The sequence below is a fragment of the Drosophila busckii genome, chromosome 3L, assembly GCF_011750605.1.
Source record: "Drosophila busckii strain San Diego stock center, stock number 13000-0081.31 chromosome 3L, ASM1175060v1, whole genome shotgun sequence".
Lineage (NCBI taxonomy): Eukaryota > Metazoa > Arthropoda > Insecta > Diptera > Drosophilidae > Drosophila > Drosophila busckii.
Window position 1 is genome coordinate 18,978,737 of NC_046606.1, and position 26,690 is coordinate 19,005,426.

The 26,690-nt window shown below is 41.8% G+C and overlaps 4 protein-coding genes across 4 annotated transcripts; 1 reads left to right on the top strand and 3 right to left on the bottom strand.

The window, feature by feature from the left end:
- Positions 1–192: 192 nt before the first annotated feature.
- LOC108598586 lies at positions 193–2,260 on the bottom strand. The gene is made up of 2 exons (XM_017985280.2): positions 1,718–2,260; positions 193–1,658 (listed from the first exon to the last, which is right to left on the bottom strand). The coding sequence occupies exons 1-2, from the start codon at positions 2,184–2,186 to the stop codon at positions 238–240; spliced, it is 1,890 nt and encodes a 629-aa protein (XP_017840769.1). The 5' UTR covers positions 2,187–2,260; the 3' UTR covers positions 193–237.
- Positions 2,261–5,996: 3,736 nt separating this feature from the next.
- LOC108600693 (endocuticle structural glycoprotein ABD-5) lies at positions 5,997–6,636 on the top strand. Its single transcript, XM_017988410.2, has 2 exons — positions 5,997–6,034; positions 6,095–6,636. Exons 1-2 carry the CDS (start codon positions 6,023–6,025, stop codon positions 6,497–6,499), a joined length of 417 nt encoding a protein of 138 aa, XP_017843899.2. The 5' UTR covers positions 5,997–6,022; the 3' UTR covers positions 6,500–6,636.
- Positions 6,637–6,733: 97 nt separating this feature from the next.
- On the bottom strand, positions 6,734–12,464 carry LOC108600692 (ankyrin repeat and BTB/POZ domain-containing protein 2). Its single transcript, XM_033293594.1, has 5 exons — positions 11,057–12,464; positions 9,210–10,209; positions 8,788–9,148; positions 7,132–7,471; positions 6,734–7,051 (listed from the first exon to the last, which is right to left on the bottom strand). Exons 1-5 carry the CDS (start codon positions 12,362–12,364, stop codon positions 6,800–6,802), a joined length of 3,261 nt encoding a protein of 1,086 aa, XP_033149485.1. The 5' UTR covers positions 12,365–12,464; the 3' UTR covers positions 6,734–6,799.
- On the bottom strand, positions 12,461–25,892 carry LOC117134786 (bromodomain-containing protein 4-like). The gene is made up of 3 exons (XM_033293595.1): positions 25,510–25,892; positions 21,257–21,441; positions 12,461–12,916 (listed from the first exon to the last, which is right to left on the bottom strand). The coding sequence occupies exons 2-3, from the start codon at positions 21,373–21,375 to the stop codon at positions 12,472–12,474; spliced, it is 564 nt and encodes a 187-aa protein (XP_033149486.1). The 5' UTR covers positions 21,376–21,441; positions 25,510–25,892; the 3' UTR covers positions 12,461–12,471.
- Positions 25,893–26,690: the final 798 nt, after the last annotated feature.

A 26,690-nucleotide genomic window follows, 5' to 3' on the forward strand; every position in this document is an offset into this window, starting at 1 on the left:
AGTGGTCACCGACTAGAAAAGCAGAGTTTAAAACCAAACGCGTTTTGAGTGACAGCGGAACTGGTCCTAAATAACAAAAGCATTTGATTTGTAAAAAATTACCATATTAGAAATCCAATTTATTTTTATTTCAAAATGCAAAATAATCTCATGCTAAAAGTTATTTAAAAAAATAAAATATAAACCTATAGCACAATTTAATTTTAATACTTGTATCGCTTACAGATGAGTTATAGATTATTGCTCTTGCTCTGCGAGAAACAACGTTTCAGACAGGTGCTGAACAAAGTTAAGCTTGTTAAATGTGTAAATAATATACTTTTCAGGAAACGTAGTGCCGGTCTCAAAGTTATAAACCAAAATAATTTTACTACCTTGCTTAGCTATTTTGCGAGAGGCCAAAAAGGCGAGAGCAAAAGCCGCCTTCCGAAACACGCTTAGTCGGTGGGTGGCAAAGTAATTGGTTCGAAAGGTGAGCATGGTGACATTGAAATAAAGGGATACATAGTCCTCGGCCGAGCACATTTGGCTCACAAACAAAATTGGGGCTTGGGGCCTAAAGTGGGATATCTTCTGCACCATCCGCGTGGTCACACCACAAACAACGATGGCCGCCGCCTGCATCTCAAAGGAGGCACTGACAACGGCCCGAGCAAGACCATCAGCGCCTGTATGCGAACTGTCGCAGTAGGGCATCTTGGAAAGCGCCTGCGGTGCAATCTTCTCGAAGATGGCGTTCTGCAGAAAGCTGAAGTAGAACTCTTTGCCCGCATCACAGCACCTGACCAGATACTTGTCCGGATAATAGAAGGTATAGTAATATTGAGCGGGATCGACACGCAGATGTTGATTGTTGATTAGAGAGCCGTCAAATATAATGGGCTTTTTGGCAGCATAAGCCAGTTGCATGACGCATTCGGCATTCGGACAGAGATGTAAAATATCTGGGACTGTGGCTGGTTCGGCCAGCTCTACTAGAAATCCATCGTAGCGCTCAGTGATCCAATTCAGCTCACCGTCGCAACCTTGTATCTCGTTAAGCACAACGCGAGTATAAAGACGGAGCTGACTGCACTCCAGGGTGCTCATAATAGACTCCAGATTGTTCAGATATTCCACCGTTCCGGGTATATCGGAGACTACAACATTAATGCCCACTTCACGGGCGAATGTCAAGTCCTCAACCTCCTCGTAGGAGACACGAAACTTACCGCAACGCGACGGAAACAGTACCGGCATATAGGATCTTAGCTGGCCGGCGCGACACACACAGCCAAGTATGTGATCTTCATGCACCTGGCGCACCATTATCTGTATCTCCGTGCCGATAGGTATGATGTCGAATGGTCTGACATCATAGAGCAGGAAGCGGGCATTCACATAAATGATTCGCGGGTTGCAGGCGCGCGAGTATTCCCGGTCGATGGTCAATATTACGCTGGAGCCCTTCTTCAGCTCCTCAACGCGTCTGGCATCACGATCCATATAGCCAGTGTACTGATAGCGCGGCGAGAGCTTGGCAAATATGGTAGAGACCACTGGGAAGCCGTACTGCTTGGAGACATTAATTTCAGCTTCACGGAGCTTCACGATCAGTGCCTGGTTGTCGCTCAGTGGACCACGGAACAGATCCAGCATAAAGCAGCGCACACCGTTCACTTGACCAAACAAATTGACTGTGAGCTGTTATCTGGATAAGCTTACCAAAGGCACTTACATAAGCACTGCGTTAGGTCTATGTCGCATGGGTCTGCTGTGAGCAGCATGCACTTGCGATTCTCATTGTCTTCCACGCCTTCCGGTGAGCCGAGTATCTCAAAGCCTTCGAAATAGTTGCCCCAGCGCTCTTCATCAAAAGCCATCTGACACACATCCTCACTGAGCTCCTCGCCCACTTGTTCATCGCCCTCGCTATTAGAGATGAACTGGGACATTAATCTGACGCTATGCCTCGATGATAGCAACTTCAAATCGTCCCCAATGTTGATGAAACTATTCTCGTCATAGTTCAGGCCCAGCATATTGGTGAAAGCCCTCCTGCGCTGCAAATTCGATAGCAGCTCTTTGGCCCTCTGTACCCGCTCCACGTCCACAGCAATCACTTTAAGACGCGTACATATATTTTGAATAATCTCTTCCATATGCTCGGGCAAGTTCTGCACGGAGCCATCTTCAGTTCTGTCCATCGGTAAACCAAAATAATAAGCAAATTCAATTTTATATTTTGCTACCAAGTGATTTGTGTCAGCTTCAATTTAATATATGAATGACAGATTTTTTAGTAGAGCTAACAATAAGACTAGATCGAGTCTCTTGATTCATAGCTGAAGGAAGTTGGGTTGGCTTCGAACAAAGAGTCATTGAACTAAAGATTCGTCGTTTCATTTTGTAAACTTAAATTTTATTTTGTTGTTAGTTTGTTTACAAACTGTTGTTCAGTTTGGGCAAAACCGCAGTTGAAAGCGCAGGTAGAATGTTCATCTTGTTTTTCAATTGTTTATTTCCGATGTTTATGTGTAGAGAGAATGTTAAATTTAGCAGCGTGCCAAGTGAAATGTTTACAATGTGAGAGAAAGTTAAATGCAAGCTGACAACAGCGAGTATCTAAGCATTCATTATTTGGGATCTTTTTCCAGTTGCCTTGCTCAGCAGCAGCAATACCACCAACACCAGAAGAAGAAGGAAGCCGACGCCCTGGGGCATAAACATTTCAAATGTTAGAAAATAAAATAAAAAAACACCACATACATATTCCTATTCCAGCGAACGTTGCGCTTTACTATATTGCTCTGCTCTCGCTCTCCCGATTTTTATTGTTCTTGCACATGTAGTGCTTGTTGTTGTTTATTTTCGCTTGGAACTGACAGATACAGTGCCAGAACTGGGTGTGGCTAGAGATAGAGCCAGTTGTTTAGTTTAAGCAATGAATACCGAACACCATGGTGAAGGAATATTTCCGTTTACTTCCTAATCGACGGAATGCTGAACTTTGAAGTGAACTGCAACTGCAGCTCGTCGATCTTCAACAAGCAGGCTCTGGACAGGGGCGACTTCTCCCCTAAAAAGCTATTTAGTCCGTTTTTAGAAACAATTTCTATGCAACAAGGTGGATAAAGGCGCGACGGCGGTGGTAGTGCCAGTGGAAGCAGCAGCGGCAGTGGCAGCGGAAATATGCAAGAGTGTGGGTGTGGGTGAAGATGATTTTGGGATGCGTGGAGCTGGGAGACGGTATTGGGCACTATGGGAGGCCAGCTGCTGAGTATGAACATGAATTGACGAGCCTCGTTCGTGGATCTTTCGTTGGCTCGTGCACTTGAGTTCGGCGTTCGCTCCTCACATCGCTCGTTTTTTTCAGTTCTGGCATCTCACTTGCTCCCACATACACTAGACATATGCTCCATCTCAGGGCCTACAGTTCAGTTCAGTATTATTTTTGTTTTTTGTGTGTTTTTGGTTTTTCCTACTGAATAGAATTTTTCAACAATTTGGCCGTTTCGAAATTTTGGAGCATAGGTGCAGTGTGCCGCGATGCGTCAGCGTGTACGGATCAGTGTTGTGAACAGCTCGTTGGCCAAAAGTATTCCAAACATTTCCATACTTAAGCATTCAGTAATTAAACAAAAAAGAACGGAAAATTTGACAGTGTGTGAAATTGAAGTGCTAAAAAGGACAAGCGTATCCTTGCATCCCAACAGAGCCTTATTCCCGTAGTTAGCTTAAACACACACACACACACAAATATATATACATATCAATATATGCATACACATATATATATATATATATATTATGTATATGTAAGTGTAAGTATATACCATTTTTAGTATACAATTGGCTAAAAATATTTTGCGTTTAGAAACTTTGAAATATCCAAAAAACATTCGTAATACACGCGTATCTGCTTTGCTGACCGCCTGTTTTCATAATTTCCTTCATTTTTCATCTTTATTTATCTATCGCTACCCCTACGCTACGCCAGCGTATATACGACTCATACGTATTTGCATCTATTATAAGTAGATTCTCTTGATAATCTCATGTTGTGTGTCTTGCTTGGCTCTTTTCATTTAATTTTGCATGTCGTCATTTTTGTTTACCCCCGCATACATTTTTAAATATTTCATGGCCTCCTGGCTTCTTGGGTTCTTAGCTTCTTGACTGCTGCCTGTAATGAAACAAATCACAATTTAATGGAGGCAGTGCGTACAGTTTACAACTTCCTCGTCTAAATGGATACTATCTATGCCACTGAGGAGACAGCTGTGCTGGCATTTTTGGCAGTTGCTACGTTGCGTATGTGGGAAAAATCCATAAAAGAAAGAAACACACACACAACATACGTACATATAGAAAATAAGGAAAATAGAGGAAAATCAAACCAGCACAGAGCTATAAAAAACAAGAGAAAAACTATTTTTAAATTGTATCTATGTGCCAAGTCAGCAGCAGCAGCAGCAGCCTCTTGGCACAGTTTTCCAGACGCCCGTTCATAAATCAATCGCTTGCCAAATTCAATTCAATTCAAATCAATTCAAAAATATGTGGTATATATAAGCCAAAAACTAATTGAATCTTCAGCTGAGTACTGTGCCCAATAAAGTTATGTCAATTTCAGTTCAAAGTTCTAGTCGATTTGTCTTTTTCCGCTTACTGGCGTTTCATTTCAACAACGACAGGAAAGGGAAAAAGGCGTATTTACTATGAATTTAATCAACATGCCAAGATATTATTTATTAATCAATCTGGGGTGAGTAGACATTATTGCATGCAGTCACTTTTGCGCCACATTAATTAAACCTTAAAGCAGATAATGATTTCTATCTAATTATGTTTACATAAATATTTGAAAGCTTTATGTTTAAGTATATATAAAGTGTTAACCATAAATTTTTTATTTTCAAATGTAAGATAAACGGCTGTTAAGATACACAAAAATTAATAATGTAAGGGAGCAGCAATAAATGTAGATTTACAAATTAAATAAACAAAATACGTAGCGTTAGTCACTGTGAAAAAACATATGGTGAATGTATGTATATAAGAATTCCAGTTGCTGGCTGACCAAACGCTGCTTATACTATGTAGTATGTATGTACTTGCCACCCCTTTGAAATTTTAGGTACACACTGCTATTTCTGCAGCGTTTCTAATGAAATGAAATCAAATCTTTAATTTATTGTTGCATAAACAAAAGCCAAGAAACCGCAACGAATAACGCATAGCGTATAATATAGCGCATGTGGCACCTTTAAGTATTTCGATTTCGATTTGCTGCTTTGTTGCTGACCAGCAACCCCAACCCCAACCCCAGCACACTAAACATGGTCCCTAACACTCGACACATGCACACTTACTCAAATTTCTGTGAGGCATGTGGGGCAACTGGAGAATGAGTGCTCCCTCAAGAGCCAAAAATAACAAACACGCGCCACAAGGGGAGGCAGCCTCTCATACGTATATGAATGGGAGGGGGCAGGGGGCTGCGATTTGTTTATACATAGTTAACGTGTGCAATTGAAAAATCTTTATTCGAGAAGTATTGAATCGGTTCGTTTGAAATCAATTTACGCCACTGGACTCCCAAGATACATTTTCGCCTGCATTTCCAGCATTTGCTCTAAAACAAAGATATGCAGCATTCAGTGCATGCTGAAATGCCGATGGACCGCATTAAAATCATGCTGAATAATAATGGCAAGCAAACCGAGCCGTAAAGCGTTAAATAAACAAATGCAAAGAATGCCAAAAACACAGACAAACACACACACACAAACGCACTTAGTACATACTTATGTAGGTACTTATGAGTTGTTTGGATCGTTCGAAGCACATTTAATTGATCCTAAATTAATTCTTAGAACGAGTTTCAGTTAAATTTTGCGACTTTCATGTGTGTCATAAGTAAGCAAACCGGTCAGGAGCAGATGACCACAGCGCCTACGCTGGTTTGGCCTATATAAGGCGAGCGTAGAGCATCATTTAAGCCAAATCGCTTAGAGCCGTCGAGCAACCAGTTGTAACCATGCTTAAGCTTGTAAGTAAAGAGAACGAGTCCGTGTTTGTTTGCTTATCCTTGAACTTCCACTTGCCATAGCTGTTTAGCCTATGCGCCTTGTGCCTGTGCCTTGAGCTGGCAGCTGCTGCTGCATTGCATACAAGCCCGACGCATCCCCCTGTGGCAATTTTGGAGTCGGCTCAGGAGAAAAATAAGGATGGCTCCTATCACTTCTCCTACAGCGCTGAGGACGGCACACATCGTGAGGAGAGCGCCGAGCTGCGCAATCCCGGCACCAAGGATGAATATCTCGAGATAACCGGATCGTATTCGTATTTGGATGCTGATGGTAAGGAAGTGCTGGTGCACTACAAGGCCGACAATCACGGCTTTGTGCCAGAGGGCGGTAACATACTGCCATCGATCTCGCTTGCTGCCAAGCTGGCCAGCGAGCAAGTCGATCCAGCGCCCCACACCAGCCATGAGAAGCCATCCAAGTTCTAAGCATAATAAACAAAACAGTTTTGCCTTAGAGAAAACTCTGCTTGCTCTCCTTTGTCTTTCGTTTAATGCAGAAACAAATTTAACTAACTACAGGATACGTTCGTTAATAGTAATTTTTAAATAAACAGTGCGCTGAACAAGTTGAGCATACATACAAATATGATTAGGAATATAACTACAAGTACAACTACCATGGGCTTACTTAGGGCATTATAATACACATACAGTTACAGCTAGAGATTTGTTTAAAACAATGCAATAAATTAATGGAAGCATCAGATGGGTCCACTGGGGTCCGCCTCACTTTTTCTTCACCGGCGTGAGGTTCGTGGATGAGCGAAACGAGTTGACCAAGTTTCCCGCAACAGAGCTCGGTTTGCGCGCCTTGAGTCGCTGTTGGAGCGTGTGCAGCAGACCAGCCAGCACATCGTGATTTGGTATCTTCTTGGCGAATAGCAGACGCTTCACAGAATCGTCGTAGGTCAACAGTGCCACCATGTTCTGCAGCAGAAAGCATTGGCAGTACTCCAGCAGATTGTTGGCGTTGTACACCTACGGCGCAAAGAGCAGAAAGAGACAGAGAGAGAGAGAGTTAGTTAGCAGTCGAGTTATTAGGCTGCGATGTCGCTTACCTTGGCATGTATATACATGGCCACCACATTGTCAATGTCCACCATTTCGGAGCAGCGTGCCTCCGTGTAGCGCAGCAAGGCATCCAGCTGAAAGAAGCTGGCGGCCGCCATGAGCTCCAGCACATCGGCATGAGAAACGTCAAGGGCATTGCAGCCGCCGCTGTAGAGAAACTGCATTACTAGCTGGAAGATGTGATAACGTATATCGTTGATCTGCACTGTGGGCGTGCTGCCGCTGGCGCCACTGGCCTCACTTAGCTTGGAGCTAAGCATGCTCTGAAAACGCGACGATGCCGTGACCAATACTATCTTATGGCCATAGAAAATCTTTCCTTCCACACTGAAATAAAAATAAATAAACTCTTAAATCACTGTGACTAAACTAAAACGTTGCTACGCTATGAATGGATTATTTTTAGAATTAGACTTAACTATTTATATAAAAATGCTTTGTGTGTTTATCAAGCCGATTGTGATGAAACATCAGAGAGTTAATGTTGCCATATTGAGGATAATTTTTTCATCAAAGCTAACTAAAACAGTTCTTTATTTACTTGTTTAATTTTCGGTTGAAAGATGTCAAAAAAAATTATATATTCATAAATATACACTTAAACAGAGTGTCCCATGATCTTTTGTCAAAACGAAATACACGAGATGGCTGAGACCATGGACTATAATACAATGAATTTAAATATACCTTTTTTTTTTGTAAATACGTGCATAAACTATAATTTCAACTTAAAACATTTGGAATAAAAATAAAGTCAATTTAAAAGTAGTATTTTGCAAAGGCAGACAAACAATATTTTAAAAGCCAAATGGCGTAAATTGTATCGAAATTATTTGATTTTGCATTCCATATGTTGAAACTGTAAAAATATTTTTACAAAATTTATAATTTAAATAAAAATTATAATAAAAATGAAATTAAAAGAATTTGAGGCTTCAAGATCTTCAAGATGAAAAATAAATGAACAGGGGTGCCATATAAATAATTAGTGAAACTGATTTCCGTTGTTCAAACATTCCAATTAAAGTATTGAAACAGCGGACCTCAATTTCACTAGTTATTTGTGTGGCACCCCTGATAAATACTGCTAGAGATAAAATATAATAATGCAATTAATGCCTTGCCAAATTTTTAATTCCAATACCTTAATTCGGCAATCGGAGGTGCAATGAATCATGTATATACACATTTTTAAAAAATGTTTACTTGACGCTTCGCGGCAACGAACTTGATTTTAAACGCATACCCATATAGCAACGCAGTTGGTTCTTCAATCAGTATCAGAGGTTAAGCTGAAGCTATTTAACTGATAAAGCCAAAATATTGTGGATCAGTTGGTAATGTTGGTAACAGCCTCGAACAAAATCTTGCCAAGATAAGAATTCCCTATACATATACATCTATGCCTTTCTTTCCTGGCGTGTAAAATATACAAAACATTTTGAAAATAAACCAAAAATTCTATTGTTATTAAATTAAGCTTCTTGAAATAAAAAAAATTATATTTGCAGCGAAATTAACTCTTTTAAATGTTGTTAAATGTTTAACTTAATAAATTTGAATTATAAAACTTTTTACATTCCCAATCTATTTCAAAATAAATAAAAAGATTTTCTATTTTCATAAATGTAATTATTTCTTACCGAAATGTAACATCACTGAGCTCAGGATTGTTGACAAACTTTGGATCGATGCGGGAGCCTTGAACCGGTTGCATCTGAGGCTCCTTTAGTGGCTGCAGTGCCTCCCATCCAAAGCAGGTGGCAAATATGTCTGCCAACAGCAATGTGGTGCCCTCGTTCTTATTGCGGAAGATGTTAAAAAGCAATGGCAAGCACTCGCTTACAAACTGAACGCTGTAGTCCTCAGGACAGACCTGCAGGAAGTCCTGCAGCAGCTGATCTATGACCGCATCCAGGCGCAGCTCGTGAGCAGCTGAGAGAGCATGCATCCAGCAGTGCAGAGTCCAAGGCACGCCCAGCTTGCGCAGCTCAATGGTTATATCTGCGAAAAACCACTCTTAGTTTTTATGTGTGGGAAAGAGAGAAGAGAGAGGGAGTCTTACCCAGATGATTGTTCTCAGCGCTGTGGTACATGGCTTCTTGAAGACGCTTGATCTGCGTCTTGTTGAGCAGCGGCAGCAGATCCTCGCCTGCCTTGCTAGTGACAGCACTTCGAGCATTCACGCCTACATCGCCTTCGGCCAGCATCTCCTCCAGCGAGAGCACATCCCGTGTGTTAGGCGTTACTGGATGCGTCAGCAGCTTGCGCAGGCAAGAGCGATGTCCGTGAGCTGCAGCCACCGAGATGGCGCAGTAGCAACCCTTCTGTGCAGATCCTGCAAAGCACACCGAATCCTTTTGCTGCGTGGAGAGAAAAGCGTTAGCGCCATGCGCCAGCAGCAGAGCCACCATCTCCAGATTGCCTGTGCCCGCGGCCAACTGCAGCGGCGTCATAGTGCATTTCTCCTCACTACTGCGAGCTCCACCCTCCACCTTGCCGCCGCGCTCAAGCAGAATACGCAATGCCACATAGTTGGCTCTACTGGCGGCAAAGCAGAGCGCCGTCCAATGCTGCGTATCCGGCTGTATGGCCGGAAAGCCGGCAATGCCCGTCGCCGGCACCTCAACGTTCGGATCACAGCCTGCGTCAAGCAGTGCGTGTAGAGCCACCTCATCGTTCCTGATGCTGGCTATCATCAGTGCTGTCAATCCTCCGCTGTTCTGCGTATCATAGCGCGTTGTCGGCGGCAGCAGCTGTGCTGCCTGCGCCAGCAGCTCCGCTCGTCCCGTGAGCAGCAGCTTGAAGGCTACGCCGAGCATTGCACGTCTGCCCAGCTCAGAGGTATCTTCGCCAATGAAGCTATTCACCGCCGGAGAGCTACAGCTGCTGGCCGTACCCGTGGCGCTGCTAACGGAGCTGTTGCTGCTATTGTTGTTGGTACTACAATTATTATTATTATTGTTGTTGTTGTTGTTGAAGTGCATCTTCTTTGTGGGCAGCTCTTCATCGTGGGCCACCGGGCGTATTGGGCAGTCGACTCCAGGCAGCAACAAACGCGCAGCCTGCAAAAAGAGAAAAAAGAAGGGAAGATTATTGGAATATGCTGAAAGCCAAGGCAAGCGCAAAGATCTATAAATATAGTCTAGCAATATAAATAAATAAAAGTCAAATTAAGTGCTAGTTAATTAATAGTCGAAGTATGCATGTGTAAACAATGTTTTGAATAAACATTTTTGGAAACAACCAAGCAAATATATATTCACATACTTCGAAATCATAAAATCGTTCTTGTAATTTAATTTATAATCGAAGAAAAACAAAGTTAAATTTATTCGACTTTTTACTTTGAAATTCTATATTAATTATAATTATACAGTAATTATTTATAGCATTAATTCGTAACTCAAATTTTTACAAATTAACTTTCATTAGTCTTTCAATTATTTTTTTTTAGACTTCAAAGTCTTACTTTCTACTCCACTACTGGTCAAAAGGTGAGACGCATCCCTACTTGCAATAATTTTTGGCGTATAACCTTAATTTTAAAATACAACCACAAACCAACCATTATGTATAAATCTTGTTATTAATTTTCTTGCAACGCTTGCTCTGCTAACTTTTTTTTATTGTCATTAATACACTAAAAATTCCTAATGCGTATTTCTATAATTTTAGCCAACTAAGCTGCCTGCTTAATTATTTTAAAATTGAACACATATAACGATTTCTATTCGAGTATGTAACAATAACGACCAATGTTACTATCTTATTATTAAAAAATGTATTTTGAAATTATTGGTTGAAAAACATAAACATTTTTGTTGAGATTTCAATAAAATCAATCCATTTCCTTTTAATTTAAATTTACTTTGAAACTGCAAGAGTGATTTTGATTATTTTTAAGCATACCTGCAAAATATCATCCTTGTCAATCATCAGACCATTCCGATGCTCAGCGTGGGCAGATGCCACACGTAACCATTCAGCCAGCGGAGGCAACACCACGTAGGCACGCTCATAGCACAGCTCCTGAACGTTCTGGGAGCCGCTGTTGGCGGGCGCTTGTCCCGCGGTGGAGTTCTGGGCCGCCAGTTCAGTGTGCTCCAGCTGGGAGCAGCGCATGAAGTAGAAGAGCGCGCTTAGTGCCGCATTGGAGAGGGTGGCGGTATGCTGGAACTCTTGCTGCGTGCGCTGGGCTTTCTCCTTGAGCTCACGTATGCTGCCGACGCAGGTGGCCAGCGAGAAGGGACTTGTCCAGCGTGGCAAGGCCAAGGAGCCGGATGCAATGCGTCCGGCATTCAAGTGCGCGAATGGCTGCAGCAGTCCCCAGAAGTCGCCAGAGCTGGCAATGCTTTGGTCCAGAGCCGCAGAGCTGCTGACGCTGCCGATGCTACCGCACTGCAGCATAATCTCCTCCAGCAGATTCTCAATGCCGGCACACAGATAGACTGCGGCATACTCGTGTATGAACTTACCGAGACGTGCATCCGACATCCATCTGAAGAAGCTGCCCACAGACAGCTGCAGGGCCGCGCGAGAGGACTTGCTCTGCTTGAGCGCACTCTCTCCAGGCACCGCAAACATGGCGGCCGCACGCAGGCACGCCTTTGAGCAGGAGTCCGCCAGTGCGGAGCATAGCACCACCTTGAATGCGCCTGTGACCTCCTGCTTGGAGCAGAGCCCCAATCCCGCTGAGAAGCGCTGAATCTCTCGAGCGATCCTGACCAGCGCTCGTTGCAGCAGATAGCCCAGCCGGGAGATTACCTCAATGGACACATTCTGCGCCTGTTGCTTGCAACGGCCATGACGCAACACACGCATGATACACTGCTGGCTCCATGGCGGATGCTGCAGCTCCACCAGCCGATTATGCGAGTCCACCCACACAAACTCATCCGCGCTGGTGCTGGTGATGACCGTTTCCAGCGAAGAGTAGCGGCCCAGTCTCCTGGCCGGCTCTGAGCTCTCCGAGCCAGCACTTAAGCTGCTGTAGGTGCTGCTGCTGGTCTGGGAGCGCATGGTTAATTGCTGTATGGCCAGCTTGATATCCTCCAGTCCGCTCCCGCTCCAGGGCGCTTTGCCGGCAGGCAAAATGCCGCGATGCCTTCTCGAACGAGTGCTCCGATTCGTTACGCCCGCCGCCAATCGATCCTCAGGCAATGGGCCAAGTGTCATGCCGCCTGCCGGAGACGAACTATGTCCACCCGTATCCGACATGCTGGCATGGCCCGAGCTGCGATTCTCATCCGATGAGCTGTGGCACTCCTGCACACGCTGATGAGCGCGAAACTGCTCATGCTGATGGGCACGGGGCGTGGCCTTGGCTACCCTGGCGTCACCGCTGTCGGTATGCCCAAAGTGGGTCGATTGGGCGAGCTTTGCAGACTGCCACTCAGCTGCGCTGGCTGCGATTTAACGGGCGTGCTCTGCACTGTTAGACGCGCGGGGCCAGCAACCGAACGCTGCGCCAAGTTGCCTTTACCCGTAGGCGAAGTCAATTGTTGTGGCTGCGCCTGCTGTTGCTGGGGCAGAGGACTGCTTAGCAGCGGCATAGGAGTGGCCTTGTTAGGCTGCTGCGCCAGTTCCTTGAGTATTCTAGGCGCTGGCGTTGCCACGGCGACTCCACCTCCAACTTGCAGTCCATTCAACGGCAGCTGTTGCTGGGATGTAGATGCTGCTGCTGTTTGCAACTGCGCTTGCAGCGCTACTGGTGGCAAGCCTGTTGTCTGGGTCGGTGGCTGCTGCTGCTGGCCGGCAAAGTTGGGCGGCCTGTCAAAAGAGAAAATTGATTTGATTTTATAATAAATGTTATCGCACATATTAAGCATTCGAATGCAAATGAGCAACGAATCCAATTAGCATGAGACTCTGAATCACCGTTAGATCAATGCTTGCATGACGTCACAAGTACACACCTGCCAGTCTTAAAGACAAGTGTAAGCAAAGATCTAGCGATAGATATTCTAAAGCCGCAGCTATCATAATTTTATAATTTTAATATTCAAGAAACTCAACCGCCTAAGTTAGGCTTCGAAACAGTTCCCAGCTCGTTTTCAACAATAAGCATAAGCCCTAAAACAAAACACATTTTATGCGCTTTTAGTAACTTTTAAGAGCATGCCAACTTCTGTGCACTAGAAAATATTTAACGTTTGCTATTGTCTATAGATGTAGGTTACTCTTTGTTGTTCTTTGTCATTCATTCAGTCGCTTCTCACAACTCTGATTTTGATTGGCTGTAAATTGAAAATGCCCACTTACGACTTCAAATTTGCATGCCGGCTATGTGATGAATGAATTCTATGAATTCGTGCTTAACATCTATAAATCTTAATATGTATTAGTATATACTCTACTCAGTATGAATGTACGTATTTCTGTGCTAAAACTACAAAAAAAAACATTGTGTTTTGTTGACATAGAATTGCAAATACATACAAAAGATCTAAGAATTAACCTGTTTTAATGCTGCCTGTTTTAGATAAATGCTTTGAAATTCAAAAAATAAAATATCTAAGATACGCGCAAACGAGATATGTATATAGCAAAATCTTTTGTATTTGTAAAATTATGAGATGAATAAATGCAACAATAGTCCCATCCCATTCCATACAGCAAAAGTCCTACATTAATTCTTCCCTTATTACCATACACAATACATTTAATTGAAATACTAATTCTAAAACATTGTCAATATATATTTTTGTAAATTTTGTTTTGAATAACACAAAAAGGTAAGAAATCGCAAAATATGAACTTGATTAATAAGGCGTAGTACATATATGTATGTATTAATTTTCATAAAATTTAATATTATTTTTATAGCTAAAATACTTTAAAAAATAATTACATACTTTCTGTTATTATTAATGTGATTAGGTCGTACTGCAATTCGAAAACCACGTCAAATTGTTTTTATTCCAAAAGAATACGAAACTAATCAATTTGAGAAGCAATCATAATTTTAGATCAAACGTAAATATATCCGAGGCTGGTCATACTCATATAAACCATCTGGGAGTTATTGAATTTTAATTTTAATTAATACTTGTAACAAATGCCCAAACCTCACTACTATTTCTTAATAAACAGTATTCAAGCAATCTCGTGAAATAAGTATCTAATAGTACTATCTATCTCCCATTTAAGAAAGTGTTGAGTATTCACTAATTCATAGCCCTTTGCACAAATGTTAAATGCTTGCCAGCAAACGCTTTTCACTTGCCACACGCCGATCGAGCCCTCCTCCTAGACTTTCACAATGCTACAAAATCTAGAATACAAGCTCCACTGACAAGAAGAATAGTAGAGAGAGGAGAAAAGAGCGAGAAAATAAGGTGGAAAAGAATGCATTACAAAATAAATAGAAATAAAAGGCAATTCATTTGGAACATTTTCACTACCGTCTGGCGGCACGTCGCCACTCCTGAACGTAGCCCCAATCGCAACTGTCTGTCTGGCTGGCTGTCTCTGCATTATGGCCAGGGTCGCTGTCATCGTCATCGTCATCGTCGTCGTCGTCATCATCTTCATCTTTATCATTATTATTAGCTGCACCAATAGCATCGTATTTCGTTTGGCCAACAACGGCTAAGGTTGGCTTCGCCACCGTTTGCACCAAAGCGCTGGCGCGTCTATAATTGCCTTCAATTTTGATATTAATTACACCATTCTGCACGCTCTCAATGTAGGGCGGCAGTTCATCATCTGGTTCAGCGACGGCAGTTTCAGCACCAGTCGTTTGGTCTGGTGTGGACTGGAACTCGATTGCTTCCACCTCCGCTTCCAGCAGCGGCTTGTCTACCTGCAGTTTCTGGGACATCTCTTGCAGCAACTGGCTGTGCAAGAGGTTGCCAGCAACTGCAACTCCCACTTCCACTCCTACTCCCACTCCTGCTGCGGGCTGCTGCTCGGTGCGATTCATGGAGTCCCCAAAATAGATGACCACCTTGTGATTTGGTTTGACCTCTTGATCACCCAGTTTCTTATTCCCATTCCTATTTGCAGCACGATCCCGTTCGCGATCGCGACGCGGCTGTGTGGCCGCCCACTGTGGCTCCTCGATGGGTGTTGGCGAGGGCGTTTGCGGTGGGCGTGGTATATCGCGCGGCTGCAACTGCGCCTGACACATTTCGCTGTTGCGCAGCGACTGCGGCTGAAAGTTCTTCAGCGAAATGCCGCGCCTGCGTAATATGAAATTCTCATTGAGCATGCGACCCAGCAGGGAGCTAGGAGGTGTGGCCTTAGCGCCCAGCTTCTTTAACTTTGCCTTACCAGGCAGCTGCTGCGGCAGCTGCGCTGCGCCCACTACCGGCCCCTTCTTGGCGTTTTGCTTATAGGAGCGCAGCTCACGGCACAAACCGCAAGCGCAGTCTTTGCTGCAATACATGCTCTGTTTTCAATCCAAATCTGAATGCTATTTAGAAACTTTGAATTTGCTTTGCTTTAGCTGTATTTTGGCTTTGGTTTGCTTTCATTTCACTTTGCACACAAATTTGCTTGACGACTCTTGACATACACAATTTAATACACAAAATAATAACAACAATTATGCAAATTATAAATTCTCATTGCTCTGGCGCCGTGCGCAGCGTTGCGTGTCAAGTACTACGTATCCAAAATCCGAGCTTCTGCCGATCCGAGCTTCGTATTCAATTCCAATTTCAGTTTAAACTTTACCGCGCGCTTAACAAGTTTGTACCGCTCGCGCTCAAACATCAAGCTCGACTGAGGCTTGCCAACTGCTCGTCGGTAGTTCAAAGCCAACATGGCCCATAGCTAACGCTGCGGCTGCCGCTGCCGCTGCTGCTGTTGCTGTTGCTGTTGCTGCTGTTGCTGCTGCTGCTGGCAAGTCATTGTCTACGCGCGGTCTTCTGTTTTTCCTGATTTTCACAGTGCGCGCACTAGAGGGTCTGTGGGGCCCCGGCCCCCTTAGCCATACCATACCGATACTTTACCATGGCAAGCCACCTTGCAGGTCTTTGGCTTGGGCTTGGGTAATTTCAGCTGGCGTGAGTTGTTGTTTCTATTTTTCTCAGCTGTGTGACCAAAACAATGGCACAACTGTAACAGACAGCAGACAGCGACCAGCAGTAACAACAACTGCAGCAGCACCCGCCTCAGCAGCAGCAGCAGCAGCAGCAGCAGCTACAAGGCAAAGCTTAGCCCGTCAGATCTGAGGTCTAAGTATTCAATTGTTATATTCCGCTATTCACGTCACTGTTACTGGATGGATATTTATATATAATATATATTATATTTATGTATATTTGTAATGTCTTTTTATGTTTTCTATTTTCATAGAGATTGTTTTTTTTTAAGTTTATTAATCCCAAAATACTATTATTCTTTCAGCAGTAACTCTGAAATCTTCTTTATTAAGCATAGCAAGAGATCTTATTTTCTATATGTGCTAATAATTTCCTCAGTCACTTTACTGGTATCATTCATATTTCTATTGCTGCTCATCACCAGCTCGTAGGCTTTGTGAATTTAATTATGTGTGTGTGTGTGTGTGTGTGTGTGTGTATGAGCTCTGACTGTGGCCTGGGACGAAGCACTTGAAGGTTATACAATCTTGACACTTATCAGATCGTTTTGCGCACTTCCTTCTGTGCCCTTCCAGTAATACTAGGCATATGATCACGTTTTGTGGTCTGAGCATGAGCAGCGAGAACAGAGCTAACGTGGGTTTTAAGATACAACTTCTAGATACATTTCATGTGGAGCAAAGATAAATTGTTAAGCGTAACCTGCTTCTAATGATTTATAACAGCTCATGTTGATTTAACGGTGGTTTCAGTTGCCTTTGCCTTTTTATTGGGCAGCTTTAGGCCAAGATTCTTTTCTAAGCATGAAGAATAGCAGCGGCTGCGGGCTGCGGCTGCGGTGGCGGTTGCGTCCCTCACAAATTAGAAGCAAACCCTAATGCAATTAGAAAGTTACGAGGCATCAATGACCGATAGGTTGTCATAAGTACGAGCGCGTCTCTGAAAAGCGCCCACGTAATGCGGAAAACTCAGGAGCGATTGCACAATAGCTTTCATCGTTTCTTTTGAAAGGTTTGGAGTATGTTTCTAAGCAGACACAGCCTAATGCAGCTAGTTATTAAAAACATTACGGTTGAGGCACTTTTCGCATTAAAATGTTTAATTTTCGGAATAGTAATGACATACTATAAATAACTATGCTTACACCCATTAGGCAGCCAAAAGCAAAAGTAAGGCGAAGATTAGTTTAATGTAATATTTGCGTGCGTATAAAAAACAATGTTCAGCAAGTGGAAAAACTGGTCAAAAAAAAAAAAAGAGAGGGGAAGAGAAGAGACGTGAAAAAACCTATTAGTTGGGGCCCAAGCCTTTAGGCTGCAGTTCCAACAAATATACAAAATAATGGAAACGTTGTGTGTCACTTCAAGTTGGCCAACTAATGAGATTATTGCAGTTTGGTAGTCGACCAGAGCACAAGCTGCGGTGACTTAGGAACTTTCGTTTTTAATGCCGACAATCGGACAGGAAATTACTTTCGGTATATGACAAGAGATTGTTCATTATCATTAGAACTCGATGTGAGTTGAGTTCGCGTGTGGGTTCATTAATAACTTTTTTGGCAGCGCTCATGTTTAAGAAATAGTTTAAGCTTTTATTTATTGTCGAAATTACAAAATAAATAATGCTTACAGTGTTTCAAAACACTTTGACATAAATTGTTTATTGCTGTTGTGTCGAGTCATTTGCCTAACGCTGGGAACAGCAAATCTCTTCTAGAGGAAATCCACTTGGTGCGCTTGGATTTGAAGTGACAGCTGGAGCGCTAAACCAATACTATAAAAATTCCCAAAAACAACACAACCTGTTTTAAAACAGAACCCACTTGTATGCGAAAAGTTTGAAGATGATACCACATGGGTTGGTCTAATTAAGTTTTCATTAATATAATTTACAAGCTGTATATGTGTGTGTGTGTGTGTTGCGGCAAACAGGAAATTGTTAAAGAGGTCAAAGACCAGAGAGACTTTGATGTGATGTGCGTTAGCGTTAGCGCTAAAATTGCCTTTGAGTTTGGTGGATTGTCTGTTTATGCAGCTAATTGCATTTGTTGGCTCTTGTTGTTGTTGTGTTTTTATTTCGTTTTGGCTCTGCTTATATAAAACGCCATAAGAAAAGCAATAATCTTGTGTTACACATGCCCGTAAACTTTGTTTTTGTTATTGTGGATGTTGTTTATTTTGGCATTATGTTATGAAACGCAACATTTTCTGCATTAGTTGCTGCTGTGCCCAACCCATTGAAAAGTCTCTGTATCATTATCATTATCATCGCATGTGCCACCCGATTTGTAGCTATAGATAGTGTACGTTGGGTGTTAACAAGGTTTCCGCATTTACATTTGCCCTCCGCCAGCTCTGGTGGGGTCATTGTATTGCTACCGCTCGCATGTGGCTTTAACGACTTTATAAGCTGAGCGAGCGAATTACAACTGTCTGTCTAATGTCTCACTCTATGCTCTCTATAATATCAGCAGCTGGGCAACAGCTGACGCTGACATTTGTCCAGATCTTCCAGATGCTCCCACACTTTCGCGACTCGGTTAGCTATTTTGACAATCAAACGTCAAATGTATCTCACAGATACGAGCTGGGTTTGGGTAGCGTGCCTGGTTTGGTTGGGCTGCGCTTCGTCTTGCTGTGAGAAAGAAAGTGTTGGCACGGGCATTGGGCATGGACAAGGTAAAAAGGTAACAACATTTTCACTTGCCGCATTTTTAATGCCGCATTAAAAAATCATAGCGCTGAAGATGCTCCGAAGAAAATAAATGTAACATTGTACAAACAAGCGTGTTTGTCTAAGTGTGTGTGTGCCAAGTTTGTTGCCCTCAACCTCAGCTACAGAGCAGCTGCAGCTCGAGCCATTGTCATTGGCATAGCTTGGCTGCTTTAGATACAGATACAAATATAAAAATAAAATCACAATTTGTTGCTGGCAGTCTAACTAACTGAATTGTATGGCGAATGTTTCTGCTTCTGTCGCTTTTGTTGTTTTTTTTCTGTTGTAATTTCAAATTTTTTCCCTATTTGGGTATTATTGTTGGCTAATTATTCACCTTTTGCCATTTTCACTTTCATTTGTGTGAATTTCTACTGTCATTTGTTTGTTTGTTGTTACTCGTATTTCAAAAACATTTAATTGTCTAGCCCTGCAAAAAGTTTCCCAAAATGCCAGTCATATTTCGGCTTCCTGTGCCTCTACAGAAAGTATGTTACACACACACACATGCAATGCCATTTTAGTTGGCAATTGTTTGCTTTGATTGCTTGGCTTTGATTGCTTGGCTTTGATTGAGAAATCAAGTTTGAACTCTGCGTAGCATTGGTAGCCCAAGGTTCATTTTAATTCAATTAGCTTCGTTTGATTGCATCGGATGCGTAAATCAATTTTAGTGTTTAAGCAAGTCTCCCATCATTTGAATACGAATTCTCAACGCCTCCAGCTAGTTTATTATTTTGACATACATCCGCTGACAAAGTGATCTTCTGCTTCAACTTTATTTGTCTGACATTAATTTTCATTTTCCCTCTCAAACTAACCTTGACCGGCTTTACAATGCGCAAAAAAAAACTGAAAATGTCTTGCCACTTCTTTTGTCAGTCCGCAGATTTAATATTTCCGAAAACCGTCTGCTCTTTTCTGTGTTTTTTTATTCTGTTTAGTTTTTTTTTGTCAGTAGCTACATATCCGAGAAGAAGTTGCCCGACTTTAGAACAACACAAAACAAAAGTTTATTGTCCATTCAACATGATACTCTTCACGCTTTTGTGCACAATTGTGCATGCAAGTGTCCAAGACCAAAAATAGTGTCCATTGTTTGCGTAGACTTATGTACAAGCCCCACAGCAAAATCAGAATGGAAGAAGTTGGAGCCAAGTTAACTCACAGTTAACTCACTGTTCTCACAGTTGCTTTACTATTTGATTGATTTTTATTTTAAGCATACGGTTTATCCTACACCTAATATATTTAATAAAAAACAAGTGGACAAATTAAAGTTGGGCGCCACCAACTTTTAAATACACTTTGACTAGGGCATGGCAGCAAACACATGCATGCACTCACAAACACATACACACAAAACAGCTAACGCGTCTCAGCTCGTTTTCGCTGTAGCGTCAGCAGCGACGTTTGTATGGCGCGTCAGCACGTGCACCCCGCTGTCTATATTGAAAATTGAAATGTAAGTAAGTTATTTACTCGATCGTTCTTTTACAATCGGTCGAAACATGACTAGGCAATTTTGTGATTTATTTCAGATTTTTAAAGATTTTTGTACTGCCTTATATATGGTTTTTTTTTGAACAGCGGGGGAAGGGGGAGGAAATAAAAAAAATAAAATAAAAACGTAGTCTCCTGGATATAGGAGCACCTACATACCGAATTTGGTTGCTCTAGCTCTTATGGTTGCTGAGAAACACGCATTCATACAGACGGACGGACAGACGGACAGACGGACAGACGGAAATGGCTATATCGACTCAGTTTTTGTCTTAACTGATCAAGAATATATTATCTTTTGGGGTCTGCACGCCTCTTCTCTGTTACATAATTTGGAGCAACTTCATAATCAAAGTGTATAAAATTAATAAAAGCAAATGTTTATAGGTCAAAGCAACAAATTTAACAGTTGCTTTAAGCTTAAAAGTATTTGTTAACATTAAAAGTGAAGTCTAAAAACCTTCGCATACTTGTAGGCCCCAATTGGTATTCAAAATTAATTTTAATCTTAACGAACACAATAAAAATGCTGTACAAATATATTATGTCTATGGGCGGTATCCATCCCAAAAGTAGGCAATAGCTTTTAATCCCAATCGCACCGGTCCCCTTGATATATTTCGTAGCATACATGCAAGACACTTGGAATGTTCTTCAATCTTTTCCAAATAGATACTACTTACTATCTAACTACTACCAACCATCATTTATATTTTCCATCCCCATTATTTGGTTTTTAAACATTGACAAAAATCGGTGAAATGCAATATTTATATATACATTCAAATTCTCGAATTTTTTTAACTCTCTACCAATGTTCAGTAAACAAATATTTACTTACCGACGAGGCTTTGGCCGCAAAATCTCATGATTGGAATCGGTTATGCAGAGTGGACTCAGGGCGCCTGCCAAATGTGCTACGCCCACTCGATCTGTATCCCAATTGTGGCGTATGGGCATATTTGCGCGCTAGTTCGTGTAACTCGCAGCTTACAGTGTCATTCGATGCAGCATTTTGTTGCCTTGCTAAAAAATAAACAAGAGAACACTAATGTTAATTTAACAGAATTTAAAATGAGCAAGCATTGGCAACAGGTCGATTCAAGCGAAGTACCAATACTAGCTAGTGGGCTGGTTCAACAAATTAGGTGGGCACCGGCATCGACACCGCCTGGCATCCCGTCTACAATTAGCCGCTGCCAACGTCGTCTTCACTTCCTCTGCTCATAATTATAAATGCGACGTTGTCAGAGAAAGCTACAAAGAGTCAGACAGGCGCGTAGACTGAAGACCGATTCCGAGTCTGCTGCAAAGTCTGAGTCTGAGATTGGGACTGAGACTCAGACCGAGACTGTGATTGGAAGCAAGGCCTTAAAGGGGGAGCGGCAGATGTTGAGTTAAAGTTAGAGCTGGAGCATTGCGTGCTTTGCGTCATTGCCTTGAAAGTTGATCGTCTGTTGATCGTCTTGCTACTCTATAAATGGTTACTCGTCTGGCTCTGTTTGCAGGTGTCAGACAAGAACTTTGGAGCCACATTGGCATGCAATCAATGCCGTTCGATTGGATTTCATTGCAAATTATTGCCGAGCATAATGTCAGGCATTTTTACTACACAATGTTTCTCATATATACCCAATAGGCAAGCAATAGGGTATGTAATGGCAATCAATATAAAAAAATGGAACTATAGAATTATTTACAGGGTATAATAGAGCCGAGCATGCGCTAAAGTTGCAAATTGCACTTGTTATAAGCATGTTGGCAGCTTGGTTATCGTTCCTGGTAAGTACGCTCTAAGTCCAAGTAAATAACTGGGCTATAACTACCTTCTGTTGATTTCTATTGAACACAATCTTATCGGAAGTCCCTGAGGCTGCGGATGCTGGCTTTAGAAAAATTAAGCGCAATGTCTGACTTATAGCAATTACGAGAATACATCTAATATTCTCTCTCTCTCTCTCTTCTCTCTCTGTTTTTTTCAGATGTTTCAAATATTAGATATTCCACATATTGATTAATGACTTTATCACAACATTACGACCTTGCTTGTTACTGATAAATAAATTAAATACTTCAGCATAAGAATAATACATATGCTCTGGCCCATGAATGAACATGACTTTTCATATAATAGTTCTTTAAAGTATGTATGTATGTTCTTTAAAGTTAATGTCGAAGGTTTTTGACATCAACTGTTTTGGCATCTGAGCCAACAGACTGGATTTAAAGGTAGACTATGAGTTACATTTTGCAGCTACCGCATTCCAAAGTGAAAGGACAGAGAGTCAAAAAGACAATAAAAGACAGATATAAACACATGCACATATATATATATATATATATGCACACACACACACGGAGAGACACGCACAAAGTTCGTTTCCCAGCAAGAAATTTCATAATTAATATGCCGCTCATGGAGCTAACTGTTTGAAACTGACATGCCACATTAATATGCAACAATGTGGTACCCTATCTGTTGATGTATGCGTCTGTGTGTTATCGTTCATTGGGTTTTTTGTTTAGTACAATGGTCTGTTCTAGCCGCATAGACGTGACACTAATAGATGCGGCGATCTACGCCCTTTACAATAATTTTAATACCAGGTCCATTGGCCAATGGAACGCAGTGGTTTCGATAAACTTACGAATCTTTTTCCAACATTCATTAATCATGCTATGGATACATGTTGAAAATTTTATATAATTTTCAAGCCTAGGGCGCAACAGTATGTATATGATTGTGTAGACTTCTGATTTGGGTTCGATTTCTAGTTGTTACCAAGATTAATTGCGTTGTTTATGCAAATCGATTGCCATTAGCCAAGTCAACATACATACATATATGGCGTATACATACGCACATAGTGGTTTAAAGCCACAGATACATTTTGTGCTGATTGGCAATTTGAAATCATTTAAAGCTACTCCAATACAGCTTTAGAAACAATATCAGCGATATATTTATCACCAACCAATTTGGTTAGCATTCTCAACTATTTATACGCCACAGAGTATCTGATTTCTTGGCCATTGTCTCTGCGCATACTGGGACGCTGCTTGCCCGTTCATTTATGGCCCGGGGGCTGCAAGCTCGTGTTAAAATGGCTCAACACAAACAATGGCAGCGATAAGCGATCCAAAAATTACTTTTCCCATTGAAGACGCAACGTGAGGCAGCACAAACCCAATACACCTAAAATATATATACACATAAGCACATATGTATATATTGAAACATTTTGTAACTGATACAGTCAAGGAATTTCAGCAGCGGCTGCGTTTTGCTGTCAAACACTTGAAATGGGAACGGGTTTTGCTCGATGCTGTGATATTAGACAGTTTTATGCTTGACTTTTGTAAGTGCTCCCTCGATTGCAACAGCTACTCCAGAAGTCAACATGTTGAGCTGATCTCTGAAGAGGTGGGCTAAGCTCGAGATGCGTTGGCCAAAAGCATTGGCTTAAATCGTTTTCACTTGAAAAGTATAGTCAATATTTAACTATTGTTTGGACGGCCCAAATCAAATTATAATTAATGCTGAGTTCGCTTGCATGTTTGAATTTTGTATAAATTATGCGCACGCTCAAGAAAAGAAGTTTCTGATTTATTGTATATCAAAAAGTTATGACTGCCTTTCGTTGATAAAATCAGAAAAAAAAATAAATTAATTTTCTCTTAATTGCAGTCAGGTCGCCGAGTGTAAGCGACGAGAGCAGCCTCAAGAGGCAGAACTCGATCAAGAGAAAGTGTTTCTGTTTTCGGGCTGCCGGGTTACCTTTTGATACAAAATTGGGTCACTCTGGGGCCCAGATTTTGGCTTCCAGTAGTTCGGTTTTGGTTTATCTGTCTACTCTTTCGCTTATTGACATTTAAATTAAGTACGAGTCCATACCTCTCTACTTGCTAGCCGCTATGGAAAATGCCACTGGAGCAACATATTTGCTGCACTCAAATATTTAACAGTTCCCTTTAACAATTGCTAAAAATTTTCTTTCACTCGCAGGGCTTATGCAATAAGAGTTCGCAACGCTGCGCAAGGGACACAAGCGACAAAGAAAGAAAGAGAACATGTTGGAAAGAAAGAGAGAGAAACGACCACTCCCTGCCTTATGTCAAGCTTTCAAGTGGGGCAAGTTGTCGCAGCAGCAACATAACGGTGCCGATTATGCGCCCACCAAACGCCCAAAATTCCAAAAAGCAACAACAACGGCAACAACTCGAAGAGGTTGAACAAAAATTAATGGCTACATTTGTAATTAAAACCTGTCTATGGTATTTCTTTGATTGGGTGTGCATCGAACAATGGGGTTTCTATTTCTTGTTCACTCGCGTCGACCACGAACCCCTTTTAAGCTGGAGCTCGTAATGTTTCAATAATGCCAGATATTTGATCTGCTCACTACTATTGAGTCACTTGATTGGCCGTCAGGTGTGTCGGCACGAGCGAATCACCCTTAACCCTGGCTGCAGACAGGTTCTAGCGCGATGGTTCCTTGATTTTTATTAGACAAGTTTGCTCTTGTTTTCGTTTAAATTTCAAACTACTTGATCTAATGAGTCCAAGTATATTTATTGTGTTAAGTAATATATTTAAACACCAGATTTTATTAGTTATTTCTAGCCCATTTTACACGAATCTCCCAGCCACTCTTTTGGTCGTAAACAAAAGCTTAAAGGTGTCAAACGTCAAAAGCTAAAGTCAATAAAAATAGCTTAACATTGGTCGTTGTAAATATATACATTAGCATTGGCATAAGAGACTGTGTGAGTGTGTGCTTAGCTATTTACGAGCTTGTTTGTTTTCTCTTCTAAAAGCGATAGAAAAGAAACCAGAACAGGACAGCCAACCACAGTGTATGCGACATATTTAGTGTGTGTATTGTTAATGGCCTAAAAATAAAATTCTTTTGTTTGCCATAAATTGGCAAGAAGTAGTATTCTGGAATTTAAATTGGTCTGCGGCATAAATAAACGTTTAGATGCTTTTAAGCTTCTCTGTAAGCTGTAAGAGTTTTTTGAATATATTTCTTTCGTTAATTTAAGTTTTTATTTAAAGCAAACCGTTTAATCTGTTTCAATAAAGTATTTTACCTTCATAATTTGTACCTTTAGAAATAATTCTGGCACTCGACTTGCTTTTGCTTGGCACACTGTGAAGAATCTTCTGGTTTGGTAACTTTATATAAATTCTTGCGTGCAATTAATTAAGCAAATTGCTTTACTTTCACCGCATGCAAACGAGCAAGCTCAACAAATGACAAACAAACATACAAACAATTATTTATAAGCGTTGCATATTCTACTTAAATCGCCAAGTATTTTGCACGTACACACAGACACAAACACACATGCATTGGTATGTAAAGTACTAAAGTTTGCTGCAGCACTCGACACCAAAAATTTATTTTGTGTGTATTTCGTTGTTGTTGTTATTGTTGCGGACCTGTAGTTTTGGCAGGTTTTGTTAACAGGAAAATTGACTTTATGCAGCTAAAAGACACAAACGATGGCAAAGTTGCACACACTCGAATATATAAAGCACGCGGCGGACACGTCCGTCGTCTGTCTACCGTCGGATGAATGTTGTGGTGCCCTCGCGTAGAGAAGAATCGTTCTGCACGGCAAAAACTCAAAAACACAACTGAAACTTCTTTGGGAAAAAGTATTTTTACAGCGCGCTCGGCACGCGCAATAGACCAACAATGGTTTTGGCTCCGAGCTCAACAGGTCTTGAGCTCAGCATATTGAGTGAGTATTTTGTTTTTTTGTTTGGGTTGAAACCAGTTGATCTTGTTTTTGAGCTACTTTTGACTTTGACTGCGACTGCGACGGCAACAGCGACTTTGGCTGCCTTTGTTACATGACTCGATGATCGCCAACTCCTTTGGTAAGTTCGTGTCCTAAGTCTTTTGTTTTGCCTGCCATTGCAATTGCTTTAAATGCCTCGCATTATTATCTATGAGTTATTTACGCTCAGCATTTTTGCTCTTGTTATGAGCAGACGTGGCTCTGCTCAGACCGCTCGCCTCTCTCCTAAGGCTCCACAGCTATGTCGTGGGCTTGGCACACGCTCAACCCCGAACCCCAAAAACCCCTGGCCACGTCTACAGCACGAGTGTACACGCTTGCAATGGGCCTCAGCCCAGGAATGTCCATGGCGGTAAATGGCAACTGGCAACTGGCGACAGGTTTGCCGGCCAGCTTCACTACAATTTGCAGATTTGGCTTACGAATCATGGCTACCGTTTGAAGCACTAGAGCTGCAGTTTTAT